This window comes from Grus americana, chromosome 2, assembly GCF_028858705.1.
Source record: "Grus americana isolate bGruAme1 chromosome 2, bGruAme1.mat, whole genome shotgun sequence".
NCBI lineage: Eukaryota > Metazoa > Chordata > Aves > Gruiformes > Gruidae > Grus > Grus americana.
Window position 1 is genome coordinate 21,856,173 of NC_072853.1, and position 20,657 is coordinate 21,876,829.

At 41.9% G+C, this 20,657-nt stretch overlaps 1 protein-coding gene across 1 annotated transcript in view; it reads left to right on the forward strand.

The window, feature by feature from the left end:
• Positions 1-6,261: 6,261 nt before the first annotated feature.
• LRP12 (LDL receptor related protein 12) overlaps positions 6,262-20,657 on the forward strand; it is a 53,771-nt gene continuing 39,375 nt past the window's right edge. The window contains exon 1 of the mRNA XM_054818508.1: positions 6,262-6,635. Coding sequence (XP_054674483.1) covers positions 6,557-6,635 — 79 coding nt within the window. The 5' untranslated portion in view covers positions 6,262-6,556. The remainder of the gene's footprint in view (positions 6,636-20,657) is intronic.

The window sequence follows — 20,657 nt, forward strand, 5'->3', positions numbered from 1 at the left end:
CTCACTTGGAGGGTGTCAAAGACTTCTACAAGCCTGACAGGAATATATTGAAAACATCATTTCAATAAATAAGCAACATAACATAGTAGGACTAAAGCTTGAAAGGGAAAAATGAAGTGCAAAACTGTCTGGCACAGTGGAAAACTAAAATGTAAAACAACTGAGTCTAGTCCTAAAGGCATTTTTTAGTATATTGAAACGCTTCTCCAAATCTCTGTGGCTACAGAGGAGCAGGAATACGAGGCGATCTCTTCTGCTGTGGGTCTCCCACTCTCACTCACAGCAGATGCACGGAAAGATGCAAATGGGATTTAGAAACCCAGGCCTTAATTTACTCCTGTAGATTTAATGACTAGATGTAAAATGTACTGTTGGCATGTTCTCTGAAGAATAGGTGACAAAATGTGAATGTCATAATCCTAATATTCCTTTCACATTTTCTTGGTTTTTAATTAAAAGATGGAGAAATGCTAAAAAAAAAAAAAAAGAAAAAAAAAGACATCTTTCTTCACTACAAGATATCACCCTACCACAAGGTCCAATTAAAATATTGAATTATTATGCTCAAGACATTTTGTTTTAATTTATATTCATAGAATCATAGAATTGCGAACATTGTTCTTGAATATACTAACATACATCTTTTGGAATATGCACTTACTCTGTCTTCTGTGCAGTTTAATGTAGGTTTGATTTTACAAATAAAGTTAAGTTTGTATTTTAAATCCAAAAGCAGTGATATCTCTTAGGTGAATGTTCATGAGAACTGTGAGTCAGGTCATCTAACTAACTGTAGCAAGACCTTAATGTAACCCGAAGGTCAGCCAAGGTTAGAGGAGATGGCTTCTGAGCTTCTCTCAGGCTGCGAAATACAGACGCAGTAACTGACAGCTACTGGCTTGAGCAAAAGCATCCCAACGAGCACTACACTTTTCTGCCTGAACTACTGAACACAACAGTTACTCTGTCAAAGGTCCAAAATGATAGTAGATAACCACTAATGCTTCTCTAGTGCACTGGAAATCCTGTAGTAAAATAATGGTAATACAGCGGTTCTTAAGCCACTTCGGGGGCTGTTATTAAGGATGCAGGCGGAGGAACGAAGGTATCACCATACTTGTTGATCTTTGCCTGCCATCTAGGTCCATACTGCCCCAGTAAGAGTTAAGCTGATTTAGTTAACAGTAAGGAAAGAACAAAAGCAGTTTTAACGCTGGTGGTGTTACCAAGTTGTAGGTACTCACCTAAGCATTATGTTACGCAGTGTAATTGCAGGTTGAATTAGGTCACGCTTTGTCACATGGGTTATTCCAAATTGAAGTTCCTTCTGTTTGATTGTCCTTGCAGCACCAGCAATGCACTTTAATAAATGAACAACCTTGGGCAACATTTCCAGAAATGTCTAAAACTACAAAATTAGTCAATAGCAATTCATGCAGCATATGACAGAAGTGCTATTATTGTCAGGGAAACTACAGAGCCTGTGACTACAACTCATGATTTAATCTGAACAGTCAGTTGAACATAAAACAGTTGTAATAATATTTAAAGCATAATATCCGATACATGTAAGAGAGACAGTCCAGATTTGGATGACTAACAAGAAAAAAATAACTACTATTACATTAGAGACATGAATTACTTTTAACTGAGGTAACAAATTTTGTAGGCAGTTCTTAAAACTTGCTTGTACACAAATCCCTTTCTCCTGTGGGGGATCCAGTTACTCTGTTTAGGTTCCAGGCAAAGAGCTTACAAACTGTCTACAAATCTACAGTTCCCAGGTGACAGAGCATGGAAAAAGAGTACTGACTTACTCCAAGTGCTCTGCAGTGGTTTGAAGAAACCAGCGTGAATCCCAGAAGCAGTTAGTGCACCGCGCTGCTTAAACGAATATGCCCTACAAAATTAGTTTGGGTGCAAGCTACAGGGATGCAGCTACACTGTCACTGGCTCCAGACATACTTCATTTGCAGTTAACTGAGCTATATTTGGACTGTTTTCCACTGCAGAATGTACAGCACGTCCTGTTTGTACAGTCCTTAGCATAATGAGACCCTACTCTTGATTGGCCTCTGGACTGCACAGTGATACTAAAGATAAATATCAGGGAAATAAATGATTGCTTAACACATTTGATATATTTTCTCCAGCATGCAACAGCAATACTAATATGTACACCAACACAAGCAGATTCTGATGTATGCTATATATTTTTAACAGAATTGGCTTGACCCAGACATTTCTGACACCATCTTCTACTATATTTCATCATTTTGCAGTGAAGTTATGTAGAGTCCTCTAGATTTGAGGTAGCTGTGGTCTAGTATTAAAAATAATGTAGAATAAAAATCTAGTTTATTAGCACACTTGAGACAACTGCTGTACAACCAACTGTTTGTTAAAAAAAATAATAATAAATCACTGAATAGATGGAACAAATAATTTTTGTCCCAGTCTTCATATGCTGTCCGGCAAAACAAATGCAAGTCTGGGAGAGAAATCCACTTCCTCTGCTGCCTACTTTTTCATACTTTAAGTTTATAAATAATTGTTTTGGAAAAAAATAGTATCACAAAATAGGCCTATTTAGAATTCCATTGATGTCCTTTTTATGATAAAGTACTTGAGTTCTGCAAAATACAGGTGAAGTAAATTCAGATATGGTAGAGGTCTCACCATAAATTAATCACTGGTACTTATATGCCAACATTTCTATGACCTCACCTGAAGGGAGGTTATGGGACAGAAAGTAATGAGACTGGTAAAGGAAAACTATTGTTACTTCATTTAGCTGAGATCTAGTAAAAAACTTAAATTGTCTCCATTCTTATTGTGTATTAAAATGGTGCCGAGAGGTCCCAACCAGGGCTTGGCATTAGAGCGACACACTGTAAGATTTTCTCCTACAATTTTTCAGACAGTCAGAGCAGGAATAGAGAAAGAGGAATGAACTGGGGAGAAATTCTACAATGGGTCATAAAGCTGCTGTTAAATCTGTGGGTGGCATTTGCTAACAGCATAGTCTGAAGTGAGGAAAGGGAGAACTGCTGAGGAAGGGGTAGAAGAGAAAGAAGAGAAGATGGTGAGTGAGAAGGCAGCACGTGTGGCAGGCAGTGAAGTGACTGTAAACAACCAATCATTAAAACAATGGTGAAAGTAAAACTACAGGGGGGAAAAATCATATGCTGGTATCGTCAGTGGGTGCCTGATAATTCCTGCTGAAGCTGCTTCAGTAGCTTCATGTGCCAACCTTGAGCTTCAGACAGAAGAATGACTGCCTGTTGTTACAACGAGCTTGGTTTGGTTCAAGGTGAACCATGTGTGCACTTTCAGGATGTTTTATCTTACCTGCCTTCAAATACAAAAGAAAGATGGTGTCAATTTCTGTGCCAGCTTAAAATTATTCCTATTGATAAACTTTTAGTAGTCATCTTCTGATAAGAGTTAAAAAACCCCAAAATCCACAGTCATGATTAGAATCTCATTTATATAAAGTTATGTCTATGATTTACTGTGTACTTTTCAAGCACAGGGGAAACAATATTTTTCTGCCCAAAACATCAAAGAGATTAAGACAGACAGCTCTCAGCAGAGGCCACAGAAGGAGCAGCAAAAAAAGGAGTAAGATTTTTTACTCAGACAACTTTGCTGGAAAATAACTCTTTTGAAATACTTTAAAGTTTTTAGATTTGGTGAGACTATATGTGAAGATGTTGCTTGACATCTTGAGTGTCTTATCTGGACTACCAACACATTCTCTTTCCTGGACTTAGAAGATCCAGCTCACCTCATATGCAGGCAAACTGCTCCTGCAGAAGTTATTTCTTTAGATTATGACTTCAGTATCTCACCTTTTGCTTGCCAAGCTCATCTAGTACTGAGGCAGGACCCTTTTGCATATGATCCTTCGCTCTGTGTCTTTGAAAACAATGTTAAAGTTAAGCCCATGATGTCGGGGTTGATGCTTTGCTCTCCGCAGCCATGAACAATCAACCTGGGTACATGGTAATGAGTAGCCAGTAGTTTGTGCAAGTGATCGAAATCAGTTTTGCCAACAGATATATTTGGGTCGTTTGGAACAGCACTTAATCTGAAAAGGTAATTACTGCTGTCTTCTTTGTTGTGCAACTAAAATCTATGGAAAGAGAATCATATCGCATCACTTCTCTCAATAACATACGACTGGGTGGGAGAAACTGGGTTGAACTAGTCAGACCAAAATAACTTTGGGAGGAGTGGAGGACTGGTCCATCATGTCCTGATTAGTTTAATGTTGACCTATCTCTATGGCAGAGTTTAACAGGTTCCAGTAAGGACTTCCACCCAGCATGCACAGCCGTAATTACTGTGGGAGGGTTGGAAGTCCCTGTGTGTTTACAGGCTCCGTGTGGTGTCTGTTGATAAAAGCAGTAATGCTGCTCTCAGTGGCTACACGCCGGACTTCCTGAGCATCCTTCCAGTGCCCCATTGTTAATTATGACAAACAAAAAGAGGAATGGGATACACTGGGTGGAAAAGAGGATATCTGAGGTTTCACTGAAGAAGTTGGTTAGACTTGCAAGTGGAAAGAAGCAAAGAAGATTGTTGGCTAAGATGCTGTGAATGCCTTATATAAACCTGTAAATAAAGGTTGTGTTTTCTTCTCCCTTAAAGCATTAATTTTGTATGCATACTCATCACTTCTGAGAGGTGAACAGTCCCATCCCTCATAGGTTCAAACTGCAACTGAACAAATTTCCTGAAGATTAATCCACTCCACTGAGGGCTATTAAAACTCAATGATACCATCTTTAATATGGGGTGTTCCTGAACCACAACTTCTCAGACAGTTGGAGGTTTACCTTCCTTCTTTGGTGACTATTATTAATGCTGCATCTTCATCCAGATGCTCACCCTTAAATAAACCTCTCCTCCCTCCCCCCCTAAAAAGACATCCCCCAATATACTCTTCTTCCTTCCCAAATAGATGGGGATTGGGAAATAAATGTGGGAGAAATCAGAGAATGACAAACAAAAGGAAATGGCCTCAAGTTGTGCCAGGGGAAGTTTAGATTGGATGTTAGGGAAAATTTCTTCACTGAAAGGGTTATCAAGCACTGGAACTGGCTGCTCGGGGAAGTGGTGGAGTCACAATGCCTGGAGGAATTTAAAAGATGTGCAGATGTGGTGCTTAGGGACATGGTTTAGTGCTGGACTTGGCAGTGCTAGGTTAATGGTCAGACTCGATGATCTTATGCACCTTTTCCAACCTAAATGATTCTATGAAAAAAAGAGAGGAATAAGGAGAAATAGCATAGAGCATTCTCCGTAGCAATCACCATCTGCGGAGCAAGAACTCTGGTCCGATCCAACACACGTTCTCATGGTGTAGCTACAAAGCTCTACCAATGTAAGTTAACTTTTGCTTTTCTTAGGACTGGTAATATTTTCTTTTTCCAAGTAGATAGTTCATCTAGTGGAACAGAGGAAATAAACACTGCTCCCAGTCTGCACCAGGCACTGCGAAATTCAAGCTAAATATAGAAGTTGCACTGTGAATCCCACTTGCTTTTGACACTTGGTTAAACAAGGTAACTGTGCAACAGGAAAATGGTGTCATTAAAGGGTGAAAGACTGCAATCGTAATTGAACAAAAAGTCACGAGGAATTTCTATGGGATCCATAATTTTGGATGCTACACATCTACAGCGGTTACGCTTTTTGCTCCCAGGGTAGTTTATGGGTCTCACTGGTGAAATGATTTGAAGGTCAGAAACGCAGCGGCCGCCAGCTGCCGGGGTGTCTCTGTGCTTTAGAGACTGGGTTTGATTTCACACAGTTTTCTTCAGGGCAGAGAGCCAGGACACCCAAATACCCATTCCGTTATTTTGCCTGTAAGCCGGGAATCCAGGCTGCTCTGCCGCCGCACTGACGGGAAGAGTCACCCTCCCTCCCCCGTTTGAACTCTTCTCCTCGGCGGCCGCCTCCTCGGTCAGCGACACGGCGGCGCGGCCCGGCCCGGGGGAGGTCAGGCCGGCCCGCAGGGCCCAGCCCCGAGGGACGCTGCCCCCGCCGCAGCTCCCGGGACGGGGCGAGCGGAGCGCTGCCAAGGTCTCGCCGAAACCCAGCAGCGACGGCGATGGCGGAGGAGGAGGAGGAGGAGGAGGAGAGGGAGGCGGCGGCGGCGGCGGGGCGGTGCCACGCCGGAGCGTGGTGGCCCGGGCCCTCCCCCGCCGTCTGGAGGCCGCTGCTCCGCCCCGCCCGCCCGGCCCGCGGATGCCGGGAGCGACTCCATGCGCTCGGGCCGCCAGTGCGCAGCCGCGGCGGAGCTCAGCCGGGGAGGAGGAAGCGGAGCGAGGGGAAGGAGGCCGAGGCCGGCGGAGGTGGCGGCTCATGGCTCCGCGGACGGGCGGGCGGATGAGGCGCGGGTGTGCGGGCTGCTAGCGCTCCCCGAGGCAGCAGCTCCGGTGGGCGAGGCGCGGCCGGCCCCTCTCGCGGCGGCGGCTCCGGCTCCGTGTCGGGGGCGCGGCGGTGGCAGGTCCGGCTCCTCGTCGCTTCCCTGCGGGCTGGTGTTATGGCCCCTTGGGGGAGCGCAGAAAGCTCCCCGGCTTGGAGGTCAGCGCAGCTCCTGCTCCTCGTAGTCTCTTGCTGCGGTAGGTACCGGGGGAGTGACGCCACCCGTCCGCCTCCGTCTCCCGGCCGGGAGGCGGCCGCCTGCCGCGGGGGAGGGGGAACAAAGCGGCCTTTCTCCCGGCCGGCCTCCGGCGGCGGCCCCGGCCGGCGGTAGGGTCCCTCGGCCTGCCCCGGGCCCTGGTGCCTCCCGGGACCCGGGCCGCCTCTGCTGCTACCGCCACCTTCCCCGCGGCGGCCCTGCTGTGTCCCCGTAATTATCTTTCCCAGCCCCGTTCTCCCTCCGAGCTCGGCTGCTCCAGGACTCGCTCCGGTTTGCTTGGGTTTTTGTATCCGTGGGGGTGGGCGGAAATCTCCTCAGGGAAGTCCTTAAAACTGAGGCTGGGATTTGGCCCAGTTGCTCTCGGCTTTCTCTCTCGCAGATGTAGGTTGCCGAGAACTCCGGAGTTGGCGTGGGGCCGCGCAAACAATCCAACCCCAAATCCTCTGAGTCACGAATAATCCCTGTCTGTGGATAATGGGGATGCCTGGGAGATGTTCCACGTCCGGCTGGGCTGGGACAGACGCGGCCTGGGGGCAGGACGAGCCCCTCGGATCGAGGCGGGCCGGGGGGGGGCTGGTGCAGGGTGATGAGTTTGTGACACATCAGCGCAGGCCTTGAGGCCCTTCCAGGGACCTTTGCTGCTGCTCAGCCTGCTTTCAGTTCATACCCAAATGGCATTTCATTTATGGCCATAAACCCATCTTCAAACAGAACTGCCAATGAGAAATACTTGTGTAAGTGTGTTAAGGAATGTATTTACGTTGGTTTTTACAGTATGTGAATGGCCCAGTAATAAATGGTAGATCAAAACATAGCTACTTGACAATGAGCGTCATCGCATGTTTTCTCACGGAGTTGTGTTTGTTCTATGAACTCGAGCATAGGTTGTGTCTGTGGGTCCCCGACGCGAGAAGCAGCCTTTGGCACGGAGCTGGGCACGTGCCTTGCTCTGGAGAGGACAAGAGCAGGGGCCCTGATTTAGCAGTTTCTTAAGTAGGTCCCCTTGCTTTAAACGTGTGGTCGAGCATATGAAGTTGGAATGTCTTTTACTGTTTAGCAAAACAAAACTGGGGCCAGAACATCAAGATATTTAGGATTTGTCTGTGCAAAGGGCTTTGTCCAGTAGATGCCTGTGCTGCAAAGATCAGTGCAAACACTTGAATGTAGATGTACCACGTAAATTTGTAAGAACATTTCATATTTACACGAGTAGAAGTAACGTAGGCTTCTTCAAACAGAGCTACAGTTACACCAGTACGCATAACTGAATAGTTACGCTGGTATGGTTTAATATTTGAGGGAGCCTGCTTGTATGAACAAAGTGAGGTACTGACCAATCTTTTAAATGCACACAAAGTCAAGGAAAAGAGTTTTAATGTCTATATAGACTTAAAAATTTGCTGTGTCAAAAGCTAAAGTGAAAGCACAGCTGGAAAGGAGTTGGCTAATGTACAGGAGGAAGTGGTAGGGAAAATCTCAAGTCTGGATATATTAAGCTGTCCTTATGTTTGCATGCTTAGTGTACTTGAGAAATTTAATTTCTGTGCAAAGGTTTTTAACAAACACTGTATTCAGTTTATTATGCTTGCCACAGAATCGAAGTAAAAAGTCAAAATGGTAATTATGATATACCTCATCAGCCTGACTTCAGTAGAGAGATTCGGATTGGGATGCTGTAACTTAGGCAATATTGTCAGCATATCCACTATAAAAATGTAAACCACAAGCGCAATCTTCAGTTAGAGAAAAACCAACCAAATAAAATTCTTGCTGAATAACATTTGTCATAGACCTTTAATCAAGGCTTTCCAAACTGCAACAAAGAATGCAAGCTCCATAAGTTTCCTCTGCCTTGCTGAGAAACACATCGCCATCATTATTGCCACTGCCAGGAAGGAGAAGCTACTTCCAATTTCGATCAGTGTGCTGCCTTATCCTCATGAGGCATTAGTTTCTAACAGTTTTTGTTACAAACCTCTGAAGTTCTGACCAGTTTCGCTGCTCACAAGAAAAGAACTTTCTCCTCCTCAGGCTAGAGCATCCGAAGTGAAAGCAAGTGTTAAAGAAAAGAAAGCAAGTGCAGCAAAACCCTATCTCTACCTGTCATTTTGGTTTCTCCTGTTTGTTTCCTTTGGGAGAAGGAAGTGGGAGTGAGAACTATTCCCTATTAAAGCATTTAACCTTCCTGTACAACTGCTTTTAGCTCTTCTGAACTAAACTGATTTAATATCATCGTGAATTTGATTAAGGCACTTCTGACAGCAGTGCTCTGGACTGTGATGTTGATCCTGAGCACGGCCTTGTAGGTATCATTATATTACTGCGTGTTAAGGCTTTGAATACAGTAGGCGGGTGCTCAAGGTAAATGCACGCTTGGAAAAGCAGTGGTGCCTCGCTGTGGTTGCCTTCCATTATGTAGTTGCAAAGCTATAATATCTCAAATTTTCCACTAATTAAAATACTAAATTTACCAAGGTTGATATGTGGGCATTGAGCTCTCCAGAGAATGTTTCTCTGTTTCCCTGTAGTTAGTGGATTTTTCAAACCTTCCTTCTGAAGATGACTATAATTATAAAAATTTGAGAAGGAGGAATACTGATGAGTGAAATATTGGAATAGCACTGACTAATGAGAATTATAGCTTGGTAGGGTGTTGGGCAGTGGTATTTGTCTTTAATATATATGTCTGGCCTTCCTGTTGGCTTGAGAGTTTTATATCCAAGAAAGAATTGATTGTGTATGTGTCTATATAATCCTGGCACGGCTTGTACTGGGACAAATATGAAGACATTTCTGCATATCCCAAAGGCCTTGACAGTTATCTGAGTTCAAAACAAAACCGTATGTGGTGCAAAGTAGCTTCTTTATGGGAAAAATGTAATTTGAGAAATTGGTCCTCTTCTTGAGGGCAGTGTTTTTCAAAACGAAGTTTGACGATTGATCAGCTGGAAATCAAATGAATCTTACTTGTTTTCTTATTAAAACATAAGCTAGAGAATCAAATTCCTAATGTTACTGTTTTGTATGATTTTTATTTAACCCTTGGCAGGATGATGGTTCATATCTTACTGATACTGTGATGCAGCATTTTCAGGACCAGTTTGGGAGGGATTGGTGTTCCAGAGCAGAGGTTGAGTTATGAAAAATCTCTGAGGTGGTACAGTGCAAAAGCTACGACATGCATTCCTTTGGAATGGAGTCTGGAAGTGTGGGTACTCGGCTTTTTCAGATTTCTGCAAAGTCAAATTTTTTTATAGTCTTAACTATACTTGTCACCATGATATATCAATTTGAATTTCTGTCCCACAGAACAGAAGACTACAGGAAACTTTTATAGTGTTCTGTATAGTTGGTAGTAGTCAATGCAGTGGTACTGTAGGTAAATTTCCCTGCTTCTGGCTTTACCAGATGTAATAAGTATCAAAGAAAAGTATTTAGTAGGATAGCAAGACTAAACCAGTCCAAAGATAGATGTGGGGGTAGATAGAGATCAGTCTTAATTCTCCTTATCTCCAGGATGGGTTTGGCTTTAGTGAGTACTTCTTGAAGCACCAATGACTCAGAAACATTAGCAGAGATCAGAAAATTATTATTCCCAAAAATTGTAATTGAAACAATGTTGTATGTTCCTACTGAGACTGCAATGCTATTGACATTATTCTGGCCAGTTAAAGACAGACATATTACACTTATGTAAGCTTTAAAACACTTAGTTTTGGGTTAGAACCATTCCAGGTTTCTGTGGTACAAATGTTGCTTAACATTACAACGAGACTATGTATAAAATTCATTGTTCATTTGCTTTTAAGATAAAGTAGGTAAAATTGTCATAAAAGTTCACCAGTCAGGATCCAAATTTTACTTACCATCATTAGCAAACTGACATGTATGAGGAAGAATAACTAATTCTTCAGGTTCATTCACCTTGTTTGAAAGAATAGCCTGAATCATGTAAGCAAATAAAATCTGCCAGCTGGTTTATTTAATTTTCTAAAAAAGTTGAACTATAGAGCCAGAACAGACTGTCCTAAAGGAATGGCTTGGCTCAATAAATTATTGTACCTTAAACTCCTGAATGTCACTCTTCAGTGATAGTTTTGTGATAGTGATCTATCTATTTTGCTAAGCTATAAATAGTATTATTGGCAATACTGCTGCATTTAATTTATTAGAATGGTTTTGTAGTCCTTGAAGTGAAAATGTCCTGATTTTAATGGCATAGAAATTTATAATGTCTAATAAGTTGATCATATGTCTACTTGTGCAAGTACATATATACTCAACTGGCTGTTCAGAGCCATAGTTAGATCTGTGGTCAAAGTATATGTGAGATTGTGTGGACAATATTTAAAGTAGTGTTCATTCAAGGGGAGAAGAAAATAACTACATCCTAGACAACCTTGTAGCAAAGAGAGTTTGAAAATTTAATCTAGGGTAGTTGGCATGGTTGTTATTATGCACTAAATGAGAATGTCATCAGCCAGAGGAAGAGCGGAGAAGTACTTATAACAGGAATCAGGACAGAAACCACCTGACTCCATTCCTGTCATCAGAGCAAAACATATAATTAGCATGGCACTTTTGGCAGTTTCTGTCATTGCTAGGAGAGGAAGAGCTCTGCTGGGTTAGTGCTGGCAGGGCCCTACAGGTGAATCTGTTTGACTCATTTGCTTTAGTCACTCCTATTTTAGTATCAAATAGATGAAAACTATATGAGTATTATTTTCAACTAAGCCCTAAATACCTTGTTTTATATTTGTCCTGCCCAAAAATTGCACTTGTGATCAGTCTTGTGGTTCATTAACAGATCTCAAATTTTTAAACTTGGTATCTTTGGTATGTTCAGTACATCTCTGCACACATCATTTATCTTTTACCATATGCCTCAGTTTCCCAAGCTGTAGACATTATTTTCATACTTGTTAAGTATAATTCACTAATTTCCTTAAAATTGTTTAAAAATTCATGACTACTGTTTGTACTGTATAAATAGTGTGGGTTTGCTTTCCAAGATGTCTCTGCATTTTCTGGTTTTAGTTGTTCCATTTATATTGTCCCAGGTAGTTAACGATTATATTAAATATTGGAACAGCTGAGATATCTAGCTAGGCGTTAGTTGAAAGAGTGTGTGACTTGTCAACAACCCAGGATCTTTTTGGCTTGTACGCATTTCAGAATTACTAGCTGTAACGTTTTGCAGTACCGATTATTACTGAGGTGTCCGTTGGTCAGCAAGATTCAGCCTACTTAGTTTACGTGGTTGTAATAAAACACTGGTACCAATGCATTTGATACTGTGGAAGTTGGTTGTAGATCTGAGTTCCTGCGTTTATCCTCTCAGTAGAAATAAATGCTCCAAATGGTTTACAGCAGGCTATACAATACCATACTCTGAAGAATTGTGGTGTTCTGACTACATTGGGGTTTTTCTGCACTTGATTTTTTGCTGCAGTTGTTACTTTACTAATGCTTTATTACAATGAAGGTTTACAGTTGCATCAAAATATATAGTGTTGATTCTTGTATCTAAGTTTAAACTACTAAATTTAGCATAATTGGCAGATCAGTGCAAATACTTTCAAAAGCACTATTCTAAATTGTGGTTCCAACTTGTTTCTCTGAACAGATGCTTTAAATTTGCATATAACTTTTGCTACATTGTTAACATGATGATGATAGAAGTCTAGCTATCTGCTAGATTTTTTTTTTCCTGCTGTTCTAGTTGACAGTCTGAATTTTAGGTTATGAGGGAATTCCTGTATAACTTTCTCATCTGTATTGTGAGGAACAACTTTCTGGAAAAACTAGTCAGGAAAAAAAGTTTAGAATTTTTTTTTTTTTTCCCCTCTGACTTATTTGTTACTGGATCAAAAGTAAGTTAGAAGCAAGAATAAGAGCCCCCCAAAATAAAGAAAGCTTACAAGTAGAGTGTATTTTGAAAGGGGGTGGGGGGAAGAAGTCACACAAAAACATTTGGTATAGTAGCTTGAGTTGTCATAAGATGGTCGCTCTTTTCATTTAAGCATCTTGTGACTTGTCAGTACTTTCCCGGATACCTTTAGTTGGTTGTGGGATTTTTTGATGTGCAAGAAAGCTGAACTTGGTCACTCTTATAGTGAACTCTAAACTTTCTGCAAAGCAATGAAAGTGAAGTAGTTGTGTTTCTCTGTAAGTGGAAAGTACATTTGAACTACGTATTAGGATGTGAACTGCATGTTTTCAGTCATCTGATTGTGTGTCTGTAATTCATGACTACCCTTCCCTTAACCTCTGAGATGTTTCCTCTGCTAAGTGGAAGCCCCTGGGACTGACTCTGAGTAATCAGAGCTGACTTTTTAAGTCAGCTGCAGCCAGAAAACAGTAGAGTGATCCTCCAACAAGCAGTGTGAGCACACTTTGGCATGTGATGGAAGTCTACAATGAAGTTGCTTGTGTTTAAAAGTTAGGAAAAAATGACTCTCGTAGAGGCTTCTGCAACTTGGTTTTATTACTTGAGCTTTGTGTGAACCTATTGGGAGACATAGATAGGTCTCTCTGAAAGTACAGATAGTGAGAATAGTTCCTTCACTAAAAAAAATAGGATTTTGTTTTTCCTCTAATTTATACAGTATTGCTAGTAATAAGTTTGTTCTAGTCAATAATGTCTCTTAAAAATTTAGTGATCTTACTCATTTAAGGAACTGCTCCTTTAGAAAGAACTTTTTAGTAACTGAAGATGAGTTCAGAACAGAAAATGGAAGTCTCGATGCATCTTGTGCAAGGAACATGCTTTCATGTGCTCTGGCTTCTAGATTTTAGCTATATATGAATTTTCATGAGACTTTGAGCACCTTTTTCTACACTTTGTGAAGTGTATAAGAATCCAATGACTTGGTATACCCTGACAGGGTGTTTTCCTTCAATGAAATTGTATTTTGAGTATCTCAAGTAAAAGAAAGTAAAGTTTCAGTTAGGGATATTGCAGTAACTGGGACTGACACAGGTAATGAATAGGTCACATGCAGTAAACAAATCCATATAATTGTTCCTCTTATTGTATAGTATTAAGTGGAGGCTTTAACCCTCCCCTCCTTTTTTCCTGCACATAGAGCTAAATGCAGTATTTTCCAAAGAAAGAATGATTCTAGAGTCCTAATTAACATGCTGGTTTATTCATAATATTCTTGTATTTACTCCAGTCTGCTCTTCATACTACTAAGCAATTACATTTTTCCATTTGCTCTCTTCTGAAGAAGTGCTCAGAGGGAGTGCACAGGGATTTAACTCAAAATGCGTGTCTAAACTGTATGGAAATATTTGTAACTGGACTTGGGAGAGTACATTTTTTTTTTCTACAGTTGATGATTTTTTAAAAGTATGGAGGCAGAATATTTCTCCTTTCCATGATGTAAACATCAGTTTAAATATTCTGAAAGAAATCATAGAATTGTTTAGGTTGGAAAAGACTTTTAAAATCATCGCATCTAACCATTAACCTAGCACTGCCAAGGCCACCACTAAACCATGTCCCTACGCACCATATCTACGCGTCTTTTAAATATTTCCAGGGACAGTGACCCAACCACTTCCCTGGGCAGCCTGTTCCAATGATTGACAAACCTTTCACTGAAGAAATTTTTCCTGGTATCCAATCTAAACCTTCCCTGGCACAACTTGAGGCCATTTCCTCTTGTCCTATTGCTTGTTACTTGGGAGGAGACACCAACCCCCACCTGGCTACAACCTCCTTTCAGGTAGCTGTAGAGAGCCATAAGGTTTCCCCTCAGCCTCCTTTTCTCCAGGCTGAACAATCCCCATTCCCTCAGCCGCTCCTCATAAGACTTGTGCTCCAGACCCTTCACCAGCTCCATTGCCCTTCTCTGAACACGCTCCAGCACCTCAATGTCTTTCTTGGAGTGAGGGGCCCAAAACTGAACACAGCACTCAAGGTGCAGCCTCACCAGTGCCAAGTACAAGGGATGATCACTTCCCTAGTCCTGCTGGCCACACTATTCCTGATACAAGCCAGGATGCTGTTGGCCTTCTTGGCCACCTAGGCACACTGCTGGCTCATGTTCAGCCAGCTGTCAACTGCCACCCCCAGGTCCTTTTCTGCCAAGCACATTTCCAGCCACTCTTCCCCAAGCCTGTAGCTTTGCCTGGGGTTGTTGTGACCCAAGTGCAGGACTGGCACTGAGCCTTGTTGAACCTCACATAACTGGCCTTGGCCCATTGATCCAGCTTGTCCAGATCCCTCTGCAGAGCCTTCCTACCCTCAGGCAGATCAACACTCCTGCCCAACTTGATGTCACCTGCAAACTTACTGAGTGCACTCGATCCCCTTGCCCAGATCATTGATAAAGATATTAAAGAGAACTGGTCCCAGTACTGAGCCCTGGGGAACACCACTTGTGACCAGCCACCAACTGGATTTAACTCCATTCACCACAACTCTTTGGGCCCAGCCATCCAGCCAGTTTTTTACCCAGCAAAGCATACGCCCATCCAAGCTGTGAGCAGCCAGTTTCTCCAGGAGAATGCTGTGGGAAACAGTGTCAAAGGCTTTACTAAAGTCCAGGTAGACAACATCCACAGTCTTTCCTTCATGCACTAAGTGGGTCAGCTTGTCATAGAAGGAAATCAAGTTAGTCAAGCAGAACCTGCCTTTCATAACTCCATGCTGAATGGGCCTGATCACCTGGTTGTCCTGTACATGCTGCATGACGGCACTCAAGATGATCTGCTCCATAACCTTCCCCGGCAGCGAGGTCAGGCTGACAGGCCTGGAGTTCCCTGGATTCTACTCCCACCCCTTCTTGTAGATGGGCATCACATTGGCTAACCTCCAGTCAACTGGGAGCTCCCCAGTTAGCCAGGGTTGCTGATAAATGATGGAAAGTGGCTTGGTGAGCACTTCCACCAGCTCCCTCAGTACCCTTGGGTGGACCCTTGGCCCCATAGACTTGTGTGTGTCTAAGTGGGTGTAGCAGGTCACTAACCATTTTCCCTTGGGTTATGGGGGCTTCATTCTGCTCCCTATCCCTGTCTTCCAGCTCAGGGGGCTGGGTACCCAGAGAACAACTGGTCTGACCAAGGCAAAGAAGGCATTAAGTACCTCAGCCTTTTCCTCATCCTTTGTCAGTATGTTTCCCCTCGAATCCAATAAAGGATGGAGATTCTCTTTAGCTCTCCTTTTGTTGCTAATGTATTTATAGAAACTTTTTTTATTGTCTTTTATGGCAGTAGCCAGATTAAGTTCTAGTTGGGCTTTGCCCTTTCCAGTTTTCTCCCTGCATAACCTCACAACATCCTTGTAGTCCTCCTGAGTTCCTGCGTCTTCTTCCAAAGGCCATAAACTCTCGTTTTTTTCCTGAGTTCCAGCCAAAGCTCTCTGTTCAGCCAGGCAAGTCTTCTTCCCCACCAGCCCATCTTTTGGCACATGAAGACGGCCTGCTCCTGCACCTTTAAGATTTCCTTCTATGCTTATTTGTGAGTTAGGAAGATGAATGATAACATCCTCAGTCACCTGTCTCTTGATCACAATGACGTGCAGCTGGAAGTACTGACTGGGATGGATTTGAGTAGTTGTGTAATTAGTAGAAATTACTTCCCTCATCAGAGCACCTTCCATTGTTCATGTTTCTGATCTAAAGGTGCTGAAAATGCAACCAATCCGTGGCTAAAGCTCAGCTAGTGTCTGTGGTTAGAGATGTTCATAAAGACTGGAGAGCTGGGATGGCAAGGCAGGGAAAGACTGGAGCGTCTTGGGAAAGCACCTTCATGGCTAAAGGTGGCAGAACTGTCCTTCTGTGTGGAAGAGGAAGCCAAGCTGTCTGGGAGAGCAGCTGTTGTTTAAGAGGCTGTGCTAGTGGAAGGGAGGAAGGGAACCAGCCCTTTTATTTTAAGGGGTGTTATGGTGGCTGAGTGAGCATCTAATCAGTCAAGAGGTTACTCTTACAAGTTAGGAGCAAGCAAGAAAAGGGGTTTGAGTGCAGGAGGAGCTCAGGAGTCGCATGAGGTCTCACCCTCAGGCAGGGGAATGTTAGGGAAACAATAGATTGTTGCATTTTACCTGCGCTTTAGAAAGTAAGTGGATGAACAAACAGATTTTTTAAGCATTTTGTAACTCAGCATATACTTTCGTCAGTGTTTTGAAACGTCCTTTTTTGTGACCCTGCTGTGTATTCCTCTTTCTGGGTGATACTGGCATTTGGCAGTTGTGCACTCTTTAGCAGCTTTACTGCTGGATGTGCCTGGGAGCTGTGTGTTTCTAGAGTCCGGTTACTGCTGACCTCCCTGTTGCTGCTGATCCAGCTAATGCTGTTTCCAGTGCCAGTTGCCTAGGTGTTGTCTAGCTTGTCTCACTCCAGTCCCTGATTTCAGGTTATCTGTTGTGTCCGTCATTTGTGCATGCTGTAACAAAGCTTCAGTGGTATCACAGTTCTCATGTAAATGGCAATCCAGTATCCCAAAGCTGAGTGATAATGTTACTAATCTCTTGTTAACTCCACAATACTAGCTTTCTGGTTTTCATCCGTTGTGGAAATCTGGGACAGTACTGCCTGTACAGCCCTTTAACCTTTACACTGTAGATGAGAGAGGCTTGGGAGAAGGACTATGCCTTTATGCTCTTCCCTTAGTGAGGATCACAGTCTGCTTTCGCCACTATCTGTTGGAATCACACAGCTTGTGTGTAGTGACTTTGGGGTCGATGAGGAGTTTTCCTGGGTAAGAGATTCTTTGTTATAAATGTGCAGATTAGGAGGAGCAGCAGTGCTGCAGGCTGTCCTATGCAATGACATCTCCCAGGGATGACTCCCTTGCAAGTCAGATCTGCCCAGAGTGAAAAGTTAAGGTTGTGGCTGGGGAGTTGAGAGACCTCCTTCTGCACTCCTAAATAACAGAAGGTTCTAGTGGTGCTTGATAGTGACTGTTTGCCATGAATATCATTAAATATTCAGCTGTACATCTGTCTTAAAATGTTAATTAAAAGCATGGAGGCCAGGAAGATGTGTGTGGGAATCAAGTGAGCAAGTCTACGTTTGAATCTCTTTCACCAGTTTTCTGGAACTGACCCTAGTTTGTGGCTTTACAAGGGACGTTGATCTGAACTCTGGACATAGCCATTTAGAGCGTTGGACACGAAGGAATTCGGCATAAAATGCAATAGCTTTCAGAAATTATTAGTGACCAAAATAAAGCTGAATTTAAATTTTTAATCTGAGATCCTGCTTGCTGACCATACTGCACATTTGGAAGCCAATAAAGTGCTCAAAGCACCTAACTTGAAATAAACATGCAATTTCTTAGACGTGTGTGTTATTCAAGTAAAATGATCATATCAGTTTTTTTCAAGGGAGATGAATTGCTCTGATGGGAAGGAGGTCTGAACTAGCTTTAAACTTGTGAGTTGTTGAACATAGTTCTGTTCATTGCTGTGAACGTAAGGATCATGGCATCAGATTCTTATTGAGCAACTCCTTCATGCCTGTACTGAAATACTGTGTACTTTGTGGTTTTGAAGTATCTGAAGATATTTTAATTTATTTAGAGATGTAGTTGGAGTTTGTGTTTTGCAGTTTATGGGATTCCATTGTTCCGGGTCTGCTTTTCTCCCTATATCTGGAAATATGCTATTAAGCAGGAAGGACCTGTACTTGAGGGATATACTTCACTATATAAAAGCAGATAAATAGAAATTTGAACATGTAGGCAATATGTCTCACATTGATCTTGTACTTGTCACCATGCTGTGTCACATTTTTTGCTATTTTAAAATTCAGTGCCTCCCTTTAAAAAGGGTGTAGGAGCAAGTGCTGAATTTTGTTAGCAGGCTGGCTTTTAATAGAGTGGAATGTCTGCCTATATATGTAATTTTTTTACCCTTTATTTTACAGCTGAATTAGTGCGTTGAAGCCTAATTTACTCATTTTTCTCTTCAAGCTACGTTCCTTAAAAAGGAAACCCATAGCTATTTGAGCCTTAGAACCTTTCTGTAGCAGTATGGAGTGAAGCATCCCCTGTTGTAGCATGGTCATGATTATTTTTTAAAAGAAATATTACCAAGTACTGTATTCTTCAGTTAAACTTCTCAAGAGATAGGATTTGTGTATTTGTGCACGGCAGGCTAGGAACTTCTGTGATTAATCCACAACTCTGTTTCCTAAGCAAAGACTAACTTCAGGTTGTCTCCTGTTTTGTTGACCGTTGCCTTACCCCTTCCTTAGTGAAGTTAGTCATTGACTTCGTCCATAATTCTGTGTCAGCGGAAGTTGACAAAATCAAGGTAAATCTTTGGTTTTCCAATGCGATTATGATTTTGTGTAAATACTACTAAATCCTGTGGTTGCTTTGAATATGTATATACATATTTGGAAGGGGTAGGGTGTGGAATTTTAATCCACACTCAGCCTTGACTTTGCTGTGCTTTGTTGTGATCAGTTTGAATTTTACTGCTGGCATCAATAAGATCAAAGTTGAATTGAAATGTTTGCTAAAATGCTTTTAGAAGTGTAGTAAAATTGTTACCTGCAGTTTGATAATTGTCAGCCATGAAATTAACTTTAGACCTTAGGAACTTTCAATGGTGTGTTTATTCATTCAAAATTATCTTTATAAAAAGCTGTATTTGAAAGTTTTACCCACCCAGGATTATTGTAGGACGTTTATCTCTTGTAGGTGGTTGACATTAGAAACCTATACAGTTTGTTTTGCTTTGAGAGGACAGAGGCCAACAGGAATACCATCCGTACCATCACTTTTAGCTACAGCAAGCCTAACAGTTACCTTCTGGGGACTGAACTGGCTGAAATACTTGAAGAGTGAATACACAGATCTCTTGAGAAATCATGTTGTCTTGGTGCCCCAACACTGGTAATGATGGAATCCACGTAAAAGTTGTCTTGTAATGTCAGTGCTGAGCCTCTGAGTACTTCTGCAGACGATCCAGAAAAGAAAATCCAGTAAATAGTCAAGTGGATAACAATCAGTGGTGAAGTATCAACAGTGTAAGAATTTGCAAGTATTCTGTCTTCACAGTATCTGCTTTATCACAAATAAGCTTAGCTCTTCAGTTTTGCAATCTATATCAACTTGAAAGTACTTCCTAATTTTAGAAAGTAGTACATGAATATACTATCAATAAAAGATGAGGAATGATTACCTCAGATACCATGAAATATTCCAGACTTCCTTTACACTTCTTTCCCAGAACTGTACCTCTTGTAGGGATATCCTCTTCCTTTTTTGAATAGCCAACACACAGTGAAACCAATGCCCTTAAACTGCAGTTTATTATTATTCATTAGGCAGAGTTGCCAGTAAGGAATTGTAAGGGATGTAATCTGCTTTCATCAATGCACAAGTGTAACAAAGCTTTTCATGCAAATTGAAAAGAAGCTACATCCAAAAGAATACAACTGCCTGTCACGTTTGGTAAATGGTATTAACATAAAAACTAGTATCTTTTTCACATAGCTATTTTTCCAAAGCATTCTTCATCCCTTTCTTCAAAATATCATTTTGTTTCATTCATACACAGGTTGAATCTGAGTGTCCCAACAAATAGCTGCTGTTTGAGTTTCTTTCCCTAGCTGGCTGTTACTTCGTATGTGGCATCTCTTTGTAAAAGAACCCTTGTGTATCAAGCAGTGACTTGCTGGTACTGAGCTTTCTTCTTAAAAATAGGCTTATACCAAAAGAATATTATAAACCTAACTCACATCTAAATTTACAGTGCTTTACTGATGTGACATGCTTGGGAACAAACCTTCAATGAATATTTTTCTTTTAAAATAATCTTTGTGTAGATGCCTAAAAGCTCTTTATTATCTGGGGTTTAAGTATTAAGATAGACTAATAACCCCTCACACTGACAGTATTCCTGTAAAGTATCGTTGTTTGCAGGGTAGAAGCTGAAGCACAGAAAATAAATAGCTATTCCATGGTTGTGCGTGAATAGAGTTTGTTATTCCACATTTCTGGTCCTATGCTGATTTTATGTGTGAATGTGAAGTGGGGAGTA